Source organism: Sinocyclocheilus grahami, unplaced genomic scaffold (genome assembly GCF_001515645.1).
Source record: "Sinocyclocheilus grahami isolate Dianchi unplaced genomic scaffold, SAMN03320097.WGS_v1.1 scaffold307.1, whole genome shotgun sequence".
Lineage (NCBI taxonomy): Eukaryota > Metazoa > Chordata > Actinopteri > Cypriniformes > Cyprinidae > Sinocyclocheilus > Sinocyclocheilus grahami.
The window spans coordinates 2,013,930-2,033,671 of NW_015505486.1; the positions used below are offsets into that span (position 1 = coordinate 2,013,930).

Here is a 19,742-nt window from a genome sequence, read left to right on the forward strand (position 1 = left end):
AGATAGATAGATAGATAGATAGATAGATAGATAGATAGATAGATAGATAGATAGATAGATAGATAGATAGATTGATTGATTGATTTTGGTATTTTATGTATGTGTCTGTTATTTTATAATATATTATAAAATATGAAAAAAAATAATATTGTAATTTTGACTGTCCTTTTATATTTTAGTGCATATTATTTTACTATTATTTTCTCTCTCTGTGAATGTGAGTGTGTGAGAGAGACAGTGGAGTTTCAGAAATACAGTGAGCTTCAGGTGATGTCAGGTGTTAAAGGACTCATCATATGTTTTATGATGCTTTCCCCTAAAGTTCACTTATACTGTTATTGAAGTGTGTTTCACTTGCAGTAAATGTTGTTTTGGACCGGAGCGGAAGTTTGGCATTGTGCTGTTTTAGCACACTGAGCTCTTGTGTCTCAGCAGATGAAGGCAGGATTGATTGGTGATGATCTGTGAGTGTGGATGTAATGTGCTCAGGAACGCTCTCTGCTCTCATTACATGCATTAGAGCGCTATTAACAGCAGCCGGACTCGTCCACTCTCACACATTCACACTGTGCTGGGAGAGAAGAGTGTGCCAGGTCTTTCCCGGAGGAGCCGTTCTGACTGATGAACACACACACACACACACACACAGTTATCACCTCAGCAGTGATGTATGGATCATCTGCATCTTTGATATCTCTCTCCATAGATCAGGGTTGTTGTATAATTAGTGGTCCACCAATGTGGGTTTATATAATGTGATGACCGATATCCATAGAGCAACATAACAGATCCAATTCAATACCATGCAGGTAATATAGTGGGTGTTATTTATAATGAAAAATTGTTTGATTATATAAATGCACACATATATACAGATTTATAGTATTTAATAAAAAAAAATTGTTCTCTCAGTTTGTGTTCTATAAATGCACACACACATATACAGATTCATAGTATTTAATCAAATGTTTTTGTTCTGTCAGTTTGTGTTCATGTCTGTAAAAAAAATACTCTGTACAACCTGAGCAGCAGCTGGGAGAATGGTTTTCGTGATTGGTCTGCTATCTTAAAAAAAAGTCTTAAATTGGCGTTTCATCATGAAATCATTCCAGTTTTTTACTGAAAGTCATCAGATGCTCATCTGCTCCTTGACATTTCAGTCTTTCCCGTCTAAATCCAGCCTGGATTCTGTGAGGATTCCTGATGAACCCGTGTGAGGCCCTGAAATCAAGCCCAGCATTTTGTTGCTCAGTTTTTTAATGGTGTGAATCACGGATTTCAGCAAATGTCACACGGAGACGTGATTGAATGGTTTTAAGAGTATCACTTCAGTATAATTACTAACACTGAACCTAGTGTAATACTGAGAGATTACCAGCCTCTGGGAGATTCATGTGGGATAAGAACTTTTCAGTGTTTATGGAATATAGTTCTATTTCTGTTTCTGATGAAAGTTGCCATTGGGTTGTTTAAATGATTCTAGTGTAAATGTCTTTCAAAATTCCAACTTTCTTGGCTGTTAGAAGATTTCCTTAAGAAATCTTAAAAACTTCTTAAGAATTTAAGAACATTGTTATGCACTTTGGAATTGGAATTTATCTTAAACTTCTTTCAGAATCTTGCGGAATCACCCAAACACCACAGTCTGTCATTTTCGAAAGAAAGAAAGAAAGAACGAACGAACAAAAGAACGAACAAAAGAAAAAGAGAGAGACAAAGAAAGAAAAAAAGATGTTCTTAAGAAAATGTTTGAGATCTTTTATATTTGAGAGTTTTCAGGAATTACATTTATTTGCTTTCGTAAAATTTATAAAAACATTCTTAAGACAATTCTTAACATCTTTCTAAAGGAGGGAATGTGGGATAGGCCCTTTCAGAATATTTCTGACATAAAAAGTTTAATTAATTAAAAACAACTTAAGAATTCAAATTCCTAAAAATGTATTCTCCATTAAAAAAAAAAATAAAAATCATTGTTGAATGATCGTTAAAAAGAACGGTATCTTTAAGATTATTATAATTAATTGTTCATCTTTGGCAAGAACTATCATGCAAACACCAAAGCCTGTCATTTCCTTAAGAAAATATTTGAGAATTTTTTCAAGAAATTGCACTTAACGTCTTACAAACGTTTTGGAATTTATCTTAAGTTTCTTAACTTGTTTCGTAATCTTTGACAAAAAAAAAAATACTCAAACACCAAAGCCTGTCGTTTTCATAAGAAAAACAAAATTATAGATGTCCTTAAGAAAATATTTGAGAACTTAATTTGAGAAAATTTCAAGAATTGCACTTAGGAATTCTTCACTTCTACAAACACCAAAGCCTGTAATGTTCTTAAGAGAATATTTCATCATTTTCAAGAATTCCACTTAAGCCAAGTTCACACTACATGACTTTAAACGTCGGCAGATCGTTGTGCTCTTCAGACTACATGACTTGATTGTCTGTCTTTAAGTCGTTGTGGTGTTCACACTACGTGACTCTATGTAAATGATCCGCAAGAGGGGGTCACACACTACACGAGCTGACAACAACTCTGTCTCCCAACGACTCTACAAACCACGTTTTGTCACGAAAACACACGTGAGAATTGGAACGGGAATGATGCGAAACAACACATGAAACAAGAGTTGTTTACTTGAAAATGGATGTTGGGAAGAAATTAGTGCTGCAAACTGTTTGCTCGATGAAAAATTTTGCTCAGTTTATTGTGTCCAAACTTTTCTTTAAGCCATGTTGCTGCTGTTGTTTTTCTTCCGGTGACGTCAACCCATGCCTTGCTCTCTCATTGGCTGTAGCTCGTCACGACACCTGACACCACGTGATGTCGAGTCGGCCGACCGGTCCAGATATTTAGCATTCTAGATATTTGTTTGTCGTCGGCGAGGTGTCAGCGAGCCTCTTTGATGCGCGTTGTGTAGTTCACACATAAAGACTGCCGAGCGCTGATTTTCCCCCAATCACAGCCAGACCTGTCGCCTAGCTCTTTAACTTGCAAATCGGGCTTAAAATCCTGTAGTGTGAACTAGGCATTAGGAGCATTCCACTAAGAGTTCTCCTAAATATCAGTAAAAGTTTTTAGCTAAGAGTTTTCTCTTAAAACCTATTCACAAAGCTGCTGAGACAAACTTTTACTAAGGAATAGAAAGAAGTCTTAAAGGCTAAGAGAAAGGGCGGGGTTGACCTCGTTTGCTATGGATGATGTCAGCATGCTTACTAACTATGCACACAGTTGGCTGATAGTCTCTGTTAGAGATGTATTCTTTGAAATATTGTAGAGCACAATATTATGTTGCCGTATTCAAATAAATGTTTAAAAATAAAAATGTTAATTGCCACCTTCAAATAAAGATTTAAAAATGCAGGCTTAGTGTCACTAATTAAACAAGTATATGTTCAGCTAACTGTCAGCCTCTTACATGCATGCTTCTTGTAAACAATTAGTGAATATGCATATAAACAACCTTTTAATAAACAGAGTAGAATAATCATGGCTGATAGTAAGACATGCAAACGTAAAAGAAAACCAAACTGGACACAAGAACAGATGTTACTTCTTGCCCAACATGGTTAATGAAAACAAGGATATAATCAAAGGAAAATCTGGAGTTGGGATAACCTCCAAAACCAAAGGGATACCTTTTTAAAAGCTCGTTATCATCAGATGTTTCTAAAATGCTTACATTCCGAGGCAGATTGCTGGCAACAGCCATTTTAGGATAGTTTGTGGCTTGGTCTTAGTGACTTAGGAGTCCTCTTCACTCCTCATAACCTTTCACAGATTTAGGAGCTAGTTTTAGTGCTAAACGCTTTGTGAAATACTCTTAAAGCAAAAATTTAGGACTGACACACCCATTATTTTTAAGATTTTCTCCTAAATCAAATGATGAGCTACTTTTAGCCTTAAGATGTTTTGTGAATACGGGCCCAGATCTCCATCTACACACACACACAGAGAGAGAGAGAGAGAGAGAGAGAGAGAGAGTAACTCAGGTCTGCCAGTCCTTTTTCCTCCTCTAATGTGGATTTCATGGCTCTCTGGCTTTCGTGCCACCTCAGCGTTTAGTTCTCTCCTCTGTAAATCTCTCTCTCCCTCCGGGCATCACAGCTGGCCGCTCTGATGATTCCCACGCAGAAGGAGCCGTACGTCCGTCCGGGCACTCACGCTCTTTTATGTGTTTCTCAGCAGCGAGGATGGAGCCCCGAGGAGCCGCGCGCCGCGCTCCTTAAACCCTAAAAGCCTCTTCCAGAAAATTGCGCGCATAGATTGGGCTAATAGATGTGCATCTGCTTAAACCCCGGCGAGCTCCATTGATTTCCGGATGGTCTGGAGCCGTGATGGATTCGTTTTCCTCTTCATAAAACTCTTCACACTCCGAAGCGGCCACCGCGTCACGAGCGCCGAGAGACCGGCATCCTGAAACGCAAACAGCCGCCCGATCTCTCGACCCGCAGCTCCTCCACACGCCGCTGCCGCTCTAATTGGCTTGGTTATGGAGTTGGGTGAAAGTTTGGAGATGGGAACAGCTGGTGGAGGTTGATTCAGGTCTGAAGCCGGTAATGTCTGCATCAATCTCCGACCCACACGCCTCCATCCGCCCACCACCGCGACACAAACTCCTCGCGCAACTCTCCAGAAGTCCTCCGATCAATCACGTCGAGCGAGACATCGATTTTCTTGTGCTCTCCACCTCCTCTTTCTCTCCATCCACTCTCTACTTCCACCTGTTTCGCTCCTCTTGTTTGAGTCCGTCATTGCAGTGTTGCACTTAAACACAACTTAACTACATTTATCAGCAGCTCAGCTGTTTTTAAAATCGCTTTTCCACTAACAAACTAGTTTTTCAGCATGTGAAATTGACATGAAGTGTCACTTTTTCTGTTATTCCAAAGCTACCATGTTTATCACACAAGTTGTCATGCATAAAATGATCTCAGAACAGCCAAAGCAGCTGTTAGTCGTGAAAGTGTCATGTAATCAATTTTATTTTTATATTTACTGATGTTCATTTCGTAACAGAACAGCTCACACACATGCAGATAAATTGATCTGAATGAAATTGAGGAAGACATAAAACACACACACACACACACATACGGTGGCCGTGGCATCAATTATGGAATGTATGTGGTCACCAGGCCTCCATCAAATTGAAGACATTTAATTGGAAGAAGGTGATGAAGTGTGTCGTGTCTCAGTCTCTCAGTGGTCAGTAATGAGGCCAGCTGTGGGAGGTTTTGTCAGTTTGCATCATATTGTTTTACTGCTTAACTTTGTCTCATTAGAGCTTGTGAGTGCTGAATATCGAGTGTGAAGGACACACACACACACACACACACACACACACACACCTTTATTATGTAACCTCAATCTAAAGTTTCAGCATAGAGAGAGATTTGCTTGAGAACATCTTATTTTGCCCTAAGAATAAAATGACAGGCTTTGACGTTTTCTGATCACGTGAGGGTTATTTGTCTGATACTTTACACTGCAAATCTTAATGATATAAAGTATGTCCATTTTTACATGCAAATATTTTATGAATAATGTTTGAAACAACTCAATAAATTCATTAAAAATCTTATATTTGTGGATTTAAGACTGGATAGAGGTTAGGTTGACTCATTAATCGAATAAAAATGACAAAAACACAAAAAAAAAAAAGATTAAAATTTTGACTAAAATAAAAACCACCTTGTAATACGGTCCCAGTAGTTATCACTAGTTCACTAAAATTAACTAACATTGAGCAATTAATTTGTTGCAGTATACAGTATATTATTCTTTATCTAATAAATGCTAATAAATACCAATAAATGCAACTGTGGAAATTTAGTTCATGAACTAAAAATAAAAATAAAACAAAAAATTGCTACTTAAATGTTAACTCAAAAAATAAAAGAAAAAAATGTAATGTTTAAAGAAATAATTATAAAATTAAGTGTAAAAATACTTAAATTGTATTTCAGTAAGTGGTGAAGATATTGTTTCTCTAACTTGATGTACTAAAATAACTCAAACTAAAACTGAAATAAAAAATAAGAATTATATAGACATTTATAATAATAATAATAATAATAACACAACAAAATGACAATTTTTTTTTAACTAAGATTAAATTAAATGCTTTTTTCGTGTTAACTGATGTGGTTAGCTAATGTTAACTAACTGAACCTTCTTTTCAGGAATCTGAATACTTCTTACATTTTGTCTTAGAAAAAAAAAACAGTAGTCTCTAAAAGTATTTTCAGGAATCTTCTAAATTTTCAGGAACTAAGACATAAAGAAAAGTTTGAATCTTGTGAATGACTCTTTCATCGGATCAGGCAGATCATCCGGACAGATTTTCTAAAGCTCTCAGGAACAATCTCTCTTCTATCAGAGATAATTACTCTTAATAACCGTCCCATTAACAAGATGAGGATCATGCATCATTAACACTTTTATATCCTTCATATCTTCATCTCTGAGCGCCTGAGGGAAAGCGAACACGAGTTCACTTCATCCTCCATCTGAACCAGAGCAAACACTCTTTTGAGCAGAGATGGCTTTACAGTCGATATATTTCATTATATTTTCCTGTCGCATGCGTGTTCACGAGAGCGTGGAGTTCCAGCGGATGTTGTAGGGTGTAGGTGTAGTGTAAACTCTGGTGAGAACATGCTAGTCTCGCAACAACCAGGTTTTGTTTACAGCAAAGGAGAAACAGTCTCCTCTTGGCTTATATTGAAATCCTCTGACATTGTTCTTTACAAATCCTCGTTTTGTACTTCTAAATCATGACCTGGTGTTTTGTTTTGCTCTCTCCTCTGCGTGTCCGCATTTGTCACTTCTCACCAGAGCTTGTGCTACGCTTATGTCCTACGTCATCTGCTGGAATGCCACTCTCTCGTGAACGAGTGTACGACAGTAAGCGGAAGCTAGAGATTACGCTTTGTAAAGTTTTAAAGGGGTCATATGATGCGATTTAAATTTTTCAAGCTCTTGGTGCATAAAGAAGATCTGTAAAGTTGCAAAGACTAAAGTCTCAAATCCAAAGAGATATTCTTTATAAAAGTTAAGAGTCAACTACGCCTACCTAAAACGGCTCGTTCTAACACGCCCCCACATATCTACATCACTATGTGGGAAGATTTGCATAACGCCGCCCAAATGTTCACGCAAAGAAAGAAGGCGTAACTTTTATTCTCGCTGTAGTATTGTTGTTGCTGCCGCCGTCATGTCGTGAAGGCGCTGTGTTTCATTGTGAAAGCGAAACTACTTTGGTTGGTCTTCCAAAAGAGGACGATATCTGCTTCTTCATGCCTGGTTCTGATCCGTGCTGGTTGCTGAGGAAATACATCAACTTCGCGCTGTGGATCGCCGGATCGGCTTTCACCGTGGACGATGGATGGATGCACTTTTTTGGTCTTCAAAATCTCGATCCCGCCTTCATTGCCATTATAAAGCTCGGAAGAGCCTACTCTAATTGTATTCATCTGAAAGAAGAAAGTCCAACCTGATCTCCCTGCATTTTGTACATTTTTGACAAGGTGGCTAATTCATATGAATTTGTACGAACTCACACAAATTCATACGATTTGTGAAGAATCGTACATATTTTACAAAGGCGCAAATCCATAGGATTTTTTTTATACGAAAGACCACACCTAACCCCACCCCTGAACTTAACCGTCACAGAAAACATACAAACTCGTAAGAGTGAGGTCGTATGAATTCGTACGAATTTGCCACCTTGTAAAATGCGTACAAATTGTCTGTGAGAGCGCTGGAAAGTCATAAACAACTATGCCTTTAATGAACTTCTCCGTTATGTTTCATTTTTGTGTTAGCTTTCTGATAAGCTGATTTTTACACAAACACGTTCTGACCTTTTTTAACAATTTTGTTTATACCTAACAATTCTGACTTTTATTCTTGCAATGCTGACTTTTTTTTCTCACAAACAGACTTTGTTCTTATAATTTTTAGTTGATATTTCACACTTTTTTTCTTGCAGACTTTTTGACATACAATTCAAAGTTGCAAGATGTAAAGTCTAAATTCTCAGAAAGTCACAATTAACTTTTTTTCATCCTGTGGCAGAAATACTAGCATACTACTAAATAACCTACCTACTAACCAACTAAATACTACTTGATATATATTTTTTAAATGTATATGAGCAATTGTTTTTATATTATGTAGATTTTTTTGTGATTTTTACTTTCATAGTATTTTAATAGCATACATTTGGACTTCTTGTTAATATTAGTAGATTTGCACTACTTATTTTCCATATTTACACTGCTTAAACTAAAATGTATGATTTATGTTTGTTTTAGTTTATATAAAATGTATTTAGTGGTAAACTAAAAGTAAGGGGAAAAAAACATTTGGGTTACTTGCAATAAATAAACATTCAAATAAATGAAATAAAATGAACTGAAATAAAGTAAAATATTAAACAATTTAATTCAGCTCATTGCAAAGGCAACATTTTTTGTTTAGTTTGTAAACAAAATTGATATAAAAATTTATTAAAACTATAAAAATGAGACAAATACACAATGTAATAGTGGAGGATATAAGAAATAAAACCGAATTCAAAATATTGATTAAACGCTATAATAGTCTCAGTGATGCTGAAATAACATTGATTGATTTGAAGTAAAAGTAAACTGACTGAGCACTGATTCCACTCACCCTGAATCAGCTCTAGACGCTCTGAGCTTTAATTGGGACCTGTGGTTTGTTCAGGATCTCTCTGTGTAGCTGTAATTTGCTCTCATTTACGGTGGCTGACGGCTCTCGCCTCATTAAGACTCCAGGAAAGATCTCCAGCAACAACAGCCAAGACAAACACGAAATAAGCCCAACCAGAGGAGACGACGGAGAAAATCAAGTGCATTTATCTTCCTCCTGCGTTCAGAGATTCCATTCGCTTTATCTGTTTAATACAGATTCTTATTATTTGTTCTTTTTTACCCAGAAGTCCCAGTTTTTTTTTTACCCAGTTTTCCAGTGAAACTGTGCCTTAGACTACAGTGATCCATATCTTAAAATTAGATATTTTGTGTGAATATACAGTGTATGTGTGTATACACAAACACACACACACACACACGTGTATATATATATATATATATATATGTGTGTGTGTGTGTGTGTGTGTGTGTGTGTGTGTATGTGTGGCATTTCAGTCATTATCAATGTTTATAACCACTCTCAATGATTTTTATCCCTTTAAAACCTAATGTGAAATCTGCAAAATCAAATTTTTTGAAATGGAACTGTTTATTTAGCCTTTAGACAAAACATTTTTGTTTTTTGCTGAGTATCATACTGGATACAACAGGCTTTTATGGTTCATATGGTATGATATAAGAAGAAAATAGGGAGAAAAAAAAACTTGGTTTTATTCAGAGGCTCAAACTGAGCGAAAATATACAATTTGTTGCATGTATAAAAGTTACTCTTACATTTACTTTATAAAAATCAGTAACGATTTCACAGCAAAAAGATGCAAAGCATGAGCTGAAGGTGCATGTTTGTACAATTATAATATAACAGGCTTTTTACTTACTAAAAAAAGTCTAAACTATCAGTCAGACGAGAGAAGGCATGCAGTTTTGATCATGTTGATCATTTAGAGGATTTAGAAATGCATCAGATATGATACTGCAGGCTTTATAGAGTTGACTATAGCGCAACGCTTGCAGCTTGACAAACAGCACGGAGCAGAAAGTGTTTATGTGAAGACGCGTCTGAGCGCTGTTAACATTAGTAACCTGTCAGGAAAATCAAAGCTCTCAGTCAAAACATTGTAAGGAGGCTGATTTCCCTTTTTTTTCTGTGCTGTGGAAAGTCCCAATGGCCTCTGGTCCTCGGAGCGGCTTCTACAACACAGAGTATGTTCATTAGGAATGATCAAGCGTGTCTGTAATCATCCGTGAGATGTGATCGTTGTTTTCCTGGCCTATTTAAAGTGCGGGGCGGCCAAATTCCCCGATCGGCCCATCAGAGGCGCAGATAAAAGTGCCTCATCACTCGCCTCAGACATGCACTGCATTGTTGGGATTGAACATATGGCCAGAGCTGGCCAGATTACTTAAAAATTCCCTGATGGAAATTGTAGTCAGTAATGTAATCTAGATTACTTATCTTAGGTACTTCTTTTGGATTACTTTTAGATTACTTTTGACCAAACATGTTTGTTTAATTGGGATTATTGTTAAAAATAGAAACAGAGAGATATGTGTTGTTAAATATTAACTTTAAATATCAGGAAGATTGGGAATCCCTGTATCACATAAACTAACAATAATAAACATGAACAATGCAGTGACATGGTCAAAGGCCATGTTTTTTTTTGGGATGAAACAACCCTGAATGGTTAATATGCTTTATAAAAAATCTATCCACTAGTAAACTTCATGCATCGAAGGTTTAATTGCTCCAAACAGGGGTTTCAGCTGTGCATCGGCAGTTTTTAGCAACATGCATAATTGTTCATCTCATACATGGTATAATTTGACTGAGAGGTGTTTTGTCCCCAAATTCAGATGCATGGGTTGCAAATTAATTTACGTGACATTTATATGGCTATTATATATTGTGAATACTCACTGTATTCAATGCAACACGGAATATTTTTTTAAAAGGAAAATTTAAAGGAGGAAAAAAAGAGGAATCAATAAATTTGTAATGCTGGGCAACGATTAATCGCATCCAAAATAACAGTTTTTGTTTACATAATATATGTGTGTGTGCTGTGAATATTTATTATGTATATAAATGCACACACATGCATGTGTATATTTAAGAAAAACATGTTATGTTCATATATTAAATATATTTATATATAATATAAATTATATGAATATAAAAATATACGTGTAAATATTTTCAAAATATATACTGTATATCTTTATATATGCATAATAAATATAACAATACACACACATATTATATAAACAAAAACGTTTATTTTTTATGCGATTAATCGTTGCCTAGCACTATAAATGTGTAATCATGTAATACTTAAAAAGTAACTGTAATCTGATTACGAGCATTTCAAAATGTAATAGAATTTAATTGCAAGTACAACATTTTTGGAATCTGGTTACGAACTCCAGATTACATGTAATCGGTTGCTAGCCAGCACATATGCGAAGGCCACATGGGTTTAATGTATGCTTTCATTTGCATGTGTGTTTGCAGGGTAATCAGGAGGCCAGCAATCCGGTGGACGCGATGGCCCAGACTTACACCCCGCAGTTCGCGCATCCCCCGCAGAACGGCATCCCCGCTGAGTTCACCGCGCTTCCCACGCAAGACTACGCAGGACAGAACCGCGTCCCGGATCACGGCCTGACCCTCTACACACCTGCACAGACCCACAGCGATCTGGCCAACGCCGACAGCAACACGCCAGCCATCAGCAGCAGCAGCAACACAGCACCGGTGCGTCAAACACACTAACTGTGACACTCGTCAACACATCATTTACAGTCAAGCTACTCTTCAGAATGCAATATGTCTTTCTCAGTATTTTGTTCTTGTTTTTCAATACAAGCATTCCTTAATCAAGATGATATCACTTGAGAAGCAAAGTGAAAACTTGTTAGGTACCAATTGATTGCAGTGATAATTTCAAGATATGGAATTTCATTTCAGGAGAGTATATATTGATATATATGACCATGATTTGACATATTTGACAATGATTTTCAATCATTGTTTATAAGTAATGTAGTTAGCTTTTTTTACCCTGTAAAGCCTGACGAATAAAAATAATAGTCATATAATAACTATAATAATAGTCATAGTAATAATAGTCAAATTATATATATATACATATATATTATTATTTTTTTTTTTTAATGGAACAATTAAACCTTTTCATAAAATATTACTTAAGATATTAAGTAATGTTTTCTGAAAAATATATCAAAATGACGTGTGTCTGTGTTGTGTTTTTGGTCATTTTTAGCCTGAGAGGACATTATTTTTTCTAAAGAAAAAAAAAAGGTAGTTATTGGAATCACTTTAAATTAAAACCTACTGATTTTCCTCACAAATCAAAAGTATTATAATTTTTGGTTATAAAATTACAGTTTTATGGGTACCCCCTATATATATATATATATACATATATATATATATATATACTTTTTTTGTGATCATTCTTCCCACTTTGTTATACTTGTGTTCCTGATCAAAAATGACCACCCTACACTCTAAAAAATGCTGGGTTACATATAACCCAGCACTTTTTAGAGTGTATACATTTCTTGTTATGCTAGATTGTTACCAAATACTGGGTTCAGTGTTTTTGTGAACTTTTATTTCAGTCAAAGTCAGTCTTTGAGTTTATCCACAAATAATGTCTGTTTGTTTTTTTCACTCCAAAACTGACGTGCTTGAGCTCAGATCAGTGAGGCCTATAAGTTCCAAAGGAAATACACAACCTGTTCTACGTGAAAGAAAACAAGTTGACAAAAAGATTCCACGACTTGGCGATAATAAAGCATACGCTTTTAAAAGGTGGGTGATTTTTGACCCGTAACACCAAATTAGGTGAAGGATTTTCAGCGTTGCTACCCTTTGGAATAGCGTGCACTGATGAATTGTTCAGTCAAAAAGACCACAAACATGCATTAAGAATATGAATTTGGGTTTCAGCTGCAGATCTTACTGAGTTCACACCAGAAACATCACTTGAACTTCATCTGATGAACCTGTGTCACAGAGCATCTAAAAGTGGACAGGGTTCATCTCCCATAAGTCACTGTAAAATATTGAGATGATGCAGTGATTATGAAGCCATGGAGGAAGCGGTGCATGGGCAGGTGTGTGAGGAGCTGCTGTGTTTTGGGAGTACATGCTCCTCTGTCCAAAATAATGAGGCGAGAGCGAGCGTTTGACGCCACTGTAACGACGTGTCACGCTCGCTGCGGTTTGAATGACATCATCGCTGTCATGTATTACTAGCTCCCGCTCGCAGACAGAGTGACACCGAATAAGTGCCGTGTCTGTTTGCATCATTCCTGCTTCATGCAGTCGGGACGTTAATTGATGTTTCTCAGCTGAAGACCCGTCTAAATACCAGCACTATGTATTCAGTGCATTGGGGAGTGTTAACACGAATGCAGTGCAGTGGCCTGTATGCAGTTCCTGTTGGCAGTTTCATTAGTTTTTGAGGCCTTGCTTAGCATATAGCATCTTAAATAAGCAATGTGTAGTTTTCTCAGCGGTTGTGCTCAGAAAATCGTCTCGTCTTTCTGTAACGCTCTTTCGGATTTCTGCTTTTTCTTTTCCTCCTGGCCCGTTTTCTTTATGCGTGTACATGGTGTAGCATGAATAATTTAGCGTAGCAGAAAGGTGGACACGCTCACTAGTTAATCTCGTTGGGCCGGGTGGATTTCTCTCTCATAGTCTTTCTGTGGCTGATAATGGTTCTCAGATGCTCACAGCCCTGTGCTTAAACCTCATTATAAATGATTATTGTGCTGATGGAGAGTGTGGCTTATTAAAAGTGCTTCTAAATAACTTTATATATTTTTCATTTAGTTTTTTTTATAAATATTTTTTTTATAATTTATTGCTATTGATATTTTATTGCTCTTTTGCTATTTTCTAATTCACAACCGAAATGGGACTTTTTCTTTTATTTTCTTTTCTTTTCTTTTTTATTTTGAACGTTTCAGTTTAATGTCACCATTATTGAAATGAATGTGTTAAGCATTAATCCAATTATATTTAGTGAGGTTTATGCTTACAACAAGAAAAACGAATTACTACAAATAAATACATTTGATAGATTCAAAGCAAAAATGTTTTGTTATTCTTGTGCTGACCATAAATTGAACAACATTTAGTGAGGTTTATGCTTACAACACACCCTGTTGACGAATTTGTTTAGTTTTTCGTTTGTTAAAGGGGTCATCGGATGCCCATTTTCCACAAGTTGAAATTATCCTTTAGGGTCTTTAGCCATTTATGTTTTTAAGATACTGAAAAAAACACAAATGTCAGGGCATGTCAAAACTTCTCCAGGGCCCCAAAACACCCTCAGACCCCAGAGGGTTAATGAAAATTATATAACATACTTTGGTTAAAATTTCTCAATGGTAGTGTATAACAACACCCTTTTTACCCTGTCAAAAACAGCTCTGTTCACAGCGATCCGTTTCGGTGCACGTGCCTTTAAATGATAATGAGCTCTGCTGACCCCGCCCCTCTCTTCCGTGGGGTGAACATTTAGCGGTGGAACTTGCTAACCAGCACTTTATTAGGAAAGGTGATTTGCAAAGATTCATAAAAAACCTTATACTCACTTCTTCTGTGGGTGAAACTGGATCATGAATGATTTGCGCAAACATAGAAGCATTTATGTAGATCGGGGGCGCATTCCCTTCAGAAACAAGCATAATCCTCTGCGTCTTCAGCGGCTCAGATGTCGGGAGTAAATGACGACTGCTATGTTCATTATTACATCCTACAAAAGAACACCTCAATCGCTTATGAGTCATTCTTGTCTACTCCGACTCGAAACAATGGCGGACTGATGACAGCTCACTCAGGGCGGGTCTAAGGTAAAGCGCCAGTGTCAATCAACAATCGTGGGAGTGGCCTGGGTCTGTGTGACGTCACACAGCCAAGAATCTGAGAATGGCTTGATCTGAGACAGTTCTCATGATTTATTGGGATTCAAGAAAAGCGCTGGGTGGATTTTTATCATTAAAATGTGGATGCGTACACACACTGCCAACGCACATTTATGTTCAAACAACATGCAAAAGTAAATTTTGCGTCTGATGACCCCTTTAAGCTTAAATCTAACCATTTAGTAAGAATTATGCTTATAAGAAGATTATTAGATAGAAAGAGAGATAAAGCTAAGTCATTGTGTGCTATTAACCTCCACACGTCTCCACGCGGCCCTGGGGGACGAGCGTCCTCCCATTACCAGTGCAGTGAGGGCGGGAGGGGGAGGAGCGGGGTTGGTGGCCCCCGTCTTCACCTGCGGCCCCAGAAACACACTGGCAGAGCGATGGAGTCAGACAGCTGTCAGTGAGAACAGTGCGTGTCAGAGCGCAGGCGAGAGCCATAAAAGAGCACAAACGAGCCTCGTTATTGCCGGGACAGTGATTATCATAATGGCAACAATAAAGCCGACGGTCGTTACGCTGGTGATGATGATGGTGATGATGATGATGCTGGGGTGATTAATGCTGGGAGATAAATGAGAACGATGTATCACACTCCTCCCTACAGCGGAGCAGCACGTTGAGTGTGTGTGTAATGAATGATGTACTGCATGTGTCTGCATGCACATACGTGTGATCATAAATCACGCGCCGCATGACTCCACGCCAGCACCATTATTTTGAACGTTTCAGTTTAATGTCACCATTATTGAAATGAATGTGTTAAGCATTAATCCAATTATATTTAGTGAGGTTTATGCTTACAACAAGAAAAACGAATTACTACAAATAAATACATTTGATAGATTCAAAGCAAAAATGTTTTGTTATTCTTGTGCTGACCATAAATTGAACAACATTTAGTGAGGTTTATGCTTACAACACACCCTGTTGACGAATTTGTTTAGTTTTTCGTTTGTTAAAGGGGTCATCGGATGCCCATTTTCCACAAGTTGAAATTATCCTTTAGGGTCTTTAGCCATTTATGTTTTTAAGATACTGAAAAAAACACAAATGTCAGGGCATGTCAAAACTTCTCCAGGGCCCCAAAACACCCTCAGACCCCAGAGGGTTAATGAAAATTATATAACATACTTTGGTTAAAATTTCTCAATGGTAGTGTATAACAACACCCTTTTTACCCTGTCAAAAACAGCTCTGTTCACAGCGATCCGTTTCGGTGCACGTGCCTTTAAATGATAATGAGCTCTGCTGACCCCGCCCCTCTCTTCCGTGGGGTGAACATTTAGCGGTGGAACTTGCTAACCAGCACTTTATTAGGAAAGGTGATTTGCAAAGATTCATAAAAAACCTTATACTCACTTCTTCTGTGGGTGAAACTGGATCATGAATGATTTGCGCAAACATAGAAGCATTTATGTAGATCGGGGGCGCATTCCCTTCAGAAACAAGCATAATCCTCTGCGTCTTCAGCGGCTCAGATGTCGGGAGTAAATGACGACTGCTATGTTCATTATTACATCCTACAAAAGAACACCTCAATCGCTTATGAGTCATTCTTGTCTACTCCGACTCGAAACAATGGCGGACTGATGACAGCTCACTCAGGGCGGGTCTAAGGTAAAGCGCTGAAATCGCATCATATGACCCCTTTAAATTAAATAAGCTTACGGTTTTATGTTATTCCAGTTCAGTTAATGTTTATTTTATTTTAAGTAACAAGAACTGTTTTTTATGCTTTTAGTTAACTATAATAATGCTGCAAGTCACATTTGAGACCTGCAGCAGACGAGTTTTTCAGTGAATAATGATTTAAATGTGTGCCCGTTTCTGCTCTCATGAAGCATCATTAGCAATTGCACTTGCAATATTTCTAGCAATAAATCATACAGGATACTTTCATGTTTTCGTGAGATTTGTCAAATTACTGGCAGAACTGACTGCATGTATTTGCACGCGTGCCTCACACAGTGTGTTTGTATGTGTGTGTGTCTCCGTTATGAACTGATGTAATAATGTTGGTGCTGTGTGTTGATGTTTTGATGAAGCTCTGGGGAGATTTGTTGATGTCGTTGCCATTGTGTGTACATGCATATGTGTGTGTGTGTGTGTGTGTGTGTGTGTGTGTTTGAATGAATCTGAACATTTTTGCACGCGTGCCTCACACAGTGTGTTTGTATGTGTGTGTGTGTCTCCGTTATGAACTGATGTAATAATGTTGGTGCTGTGTGTTGATGTTTTGATGAAGCTCTGGGGAGATTTGTTGATGTCGTTGCCATTGTGTGTACATGCATATGTGTGTGTGTGTGTGTGTGTGTGTTTGAATGAATCTGAACATTTTTTACCTCAATGATGACATTCTGATGACATGCTGCTGTAAGCGAGCACATGAAAATGAGTGTGTGCGTGTGTGTGTGTGTGTGTGTGTGTGTGTGTGTGTGTGTGTGTGTCGTTCTGCTCGACTGAGCTAGCGGAGAGAGAAAACATCTGTCACACGCGTCTGAAGTTTCATTTGTGGCGGATCATCAACATAATGATGGAAACAACAAGCCAATGGCCTCCCCATATGACATTAGCATTAAAAATGACACTATTACAGCAATGGGGATATAATGAGAATCATCAATGCGAACTATAAACAAACATATGCATTACAGTAATGAGATTTTGGGGTGAAAATGTGTTTGTTGGCTTTTTAATTTGTGTCAGTGCAATGCAGTAGTATTAAAATAAGGTTTAATTTTGTCGTGTGTTTTTGTGATATCTTTTTTTTTTTTTGGCACGCATGCATTTGTGAGAACCAGTAGTATTTGAAATGTACAAGTGACCAGTGTTATTTTAGTACAACTTTGATTACATTTTCCATTATTAAGATGTTTTTAACCTCCATCCTCTATTCATGATATTGCTTTCTGGACCACAAAACCAGTCATAAGGCGATATTTTTTTTTAATTGAGATTTATGCATAGATTTATATCTAAAAGCTGAATAAATAAGCTTTCCATTGATGTATGGTTTGTTAGGATAGGATAATATTTGACTGTATTTACAAGTATTTGAAAGCCTGGAATCTGAGGGTACAAAAAAAATCGAAATATTGAGAAAATCGCCTTTAACTTCTCCAAATGAAGTTCTTAGCAATGCATATTACTAACCAAAAATGAAGTTTTAATATATGTACGGTAGGAAATTAAAAAACATATATTCATGGAACATGATCTTTACTTAATATCCTAATGATTTTTGGCATAAAAGAAAAATTACAGTGTCAATCAACAATCGTGGGAGTGGCCTGGGTCTGTGTGACGTCACACAGCCAAGAATCTGAGAATGGCTTGATCTGAGACAGTTCTCATGATTTATTGGGATTCAAGAAAAGCGCTGGGTGGATTTTTATCATTAAAATGTGGATGCGTACACACACTGCCAACGCACATTTATGTTCAAACAACATGCAAAAGTAAATTTTGCGTCTGATGACCCCTTTAAGCTTAAATCTAACCATTTAGTAAGAATTATGCTTATAAGAAGATTATTAGATAGAAAGAGAGATAAAGCTAAGTCATTGTGTGCTATTAACCTCCACACGTCTCCACGCGGCCCTGGGGGACGAGCGTCCTCCCATTACCAGTGCAGTGAGGGCGGGAGGGGGAGGAGCGGGGTTGGTGGCCCCCGTCTTCACCTGCGGCCCCAGAAACACACTGGCAGAGCGATGGAGTCAGACAGCTGTCAGTGAGAACAGTGCGTGTCAGAGCGCAGGCGAGAGCCATAAAAGAGCACAAACGAGCCTCGTTATTGCCGGGACAGTGATTATCATAATGGCAACAATAAAGCCGACGGTCGTTACGCTGGTGATGATGATGGTGATGATGATGATGCTGGGGTGATTAATGCTGGGAGATAAATGAGAACGATGTATCACACTCCTCCCTACAGCGGAGCAGCACGTTGAGTGTGTGTGTAATGAATGATGTACTGCATGTGTCTGCATGCACATACGTGTGATCATAAATCACGCGCCGCATGACTCCACGCCAGCACCAGCCTGTGTTTCGCATGTATAGAAGAAAAGAAAAAAACAAGGTGAAAAACAAGGTGAATGTCAGGAAACTTGTAAGGAACATGTTCGGCTCATATTTCACTCCAAAATCAAAAGAAACAATAAGAAAGAAAAATGTATAAATTCCACCAATTCTCCTTTCTGTAATGTCAATAATAATAATAGTAATAATAATAATAATAATATATGATCATTTAATTTAAATCATGTTCAGGTCACATTTCACCCTGAAATCAAAAGGAAAATAAATAATTAATATTTTCAGAACATTTATTTTCATGACTTTTATCCACATTTCCCGATTTCTAATTTCTGTAATGCAGAAGAAAAGTATAAATAATGTTATTTAAATGACAGGATTTGTAGTATTTTTTATATGCCATTAAGTTGCTGATTTAAAAAAAAAATCATATGTAACAGTACTTTTTATGACATTAGCATTAAAAATGACACTATTACAGCAATGGGGATATAATGAGAATCATCAATGCGAACTATAAACAAACATATGCATTACAGTAATGAGATTTTGGGGTGAAAATGTGTTTGTTGGCTTTTTAATTTGTGTCAGTGCAATGCAGTAGTATTAAAATAAGGTTTAATTTTGTCGTGTGTTTTTGTGATATCTTTTTTTTTTTTGGCACGCATGCATTTGTGAGAACCAGTAGTATTTGAAATGTACAAGTGACCAGTGTTATTTTAGTACAACTTTGATTACATTTGTATTATTAATTTTAATTAGTTTTTGTTTTGTTTTGTTTTCATATTAATTTCATTTTAAGTTTAGTCATTTTGTTCTGTGGTTTTCTTGTTTTTTTTATTATTTTTTTTATTTATTTTTTTAGTTAAGTACATAAAGTTAAACTAAACAAAATGAGAAATGCTGAAAATGTTATTTAAAGGGGTCATATGATGCTTTTTTTAAAGATCATTATTTTGTGTATTTGGTGTAACAGAATATGTTGACATGCTTTAATGTAAAAAAAAAACACATTAGTTTTCAAATACTGTACATTATTGTAG

The 19,742-nt window shown here is 36.9% G+C and overlaps 1 protein-coding gene across 2 annotated transcripts in view; it reads left to right on the forward strand.

The window, feature by feature from the left end:
* Window positions 1-19,742, forward strand: part of rbfox3b (RNA binding fox-1 homolog 3b) — a 218,834-nt gene that overhangs the window by 159,768 nt on the left and 39,324 nt on the right. For both annotated transcript variants that reach the window (XM_016293845.1, XM_016293844.1), the window contains one exon: window positions 11,207-11,449. In XM_016293845.1, coding sequence (XP_016149331.1) covers window positions 11,240-11,449 — 210 coding nt within the window. In that variant the 5' untranslated portion in view covers window positions 11,207-11,239. The remainder of the gene's footprint in view (window positions 1-11,206; window positions 11,450-19,742) is intronic.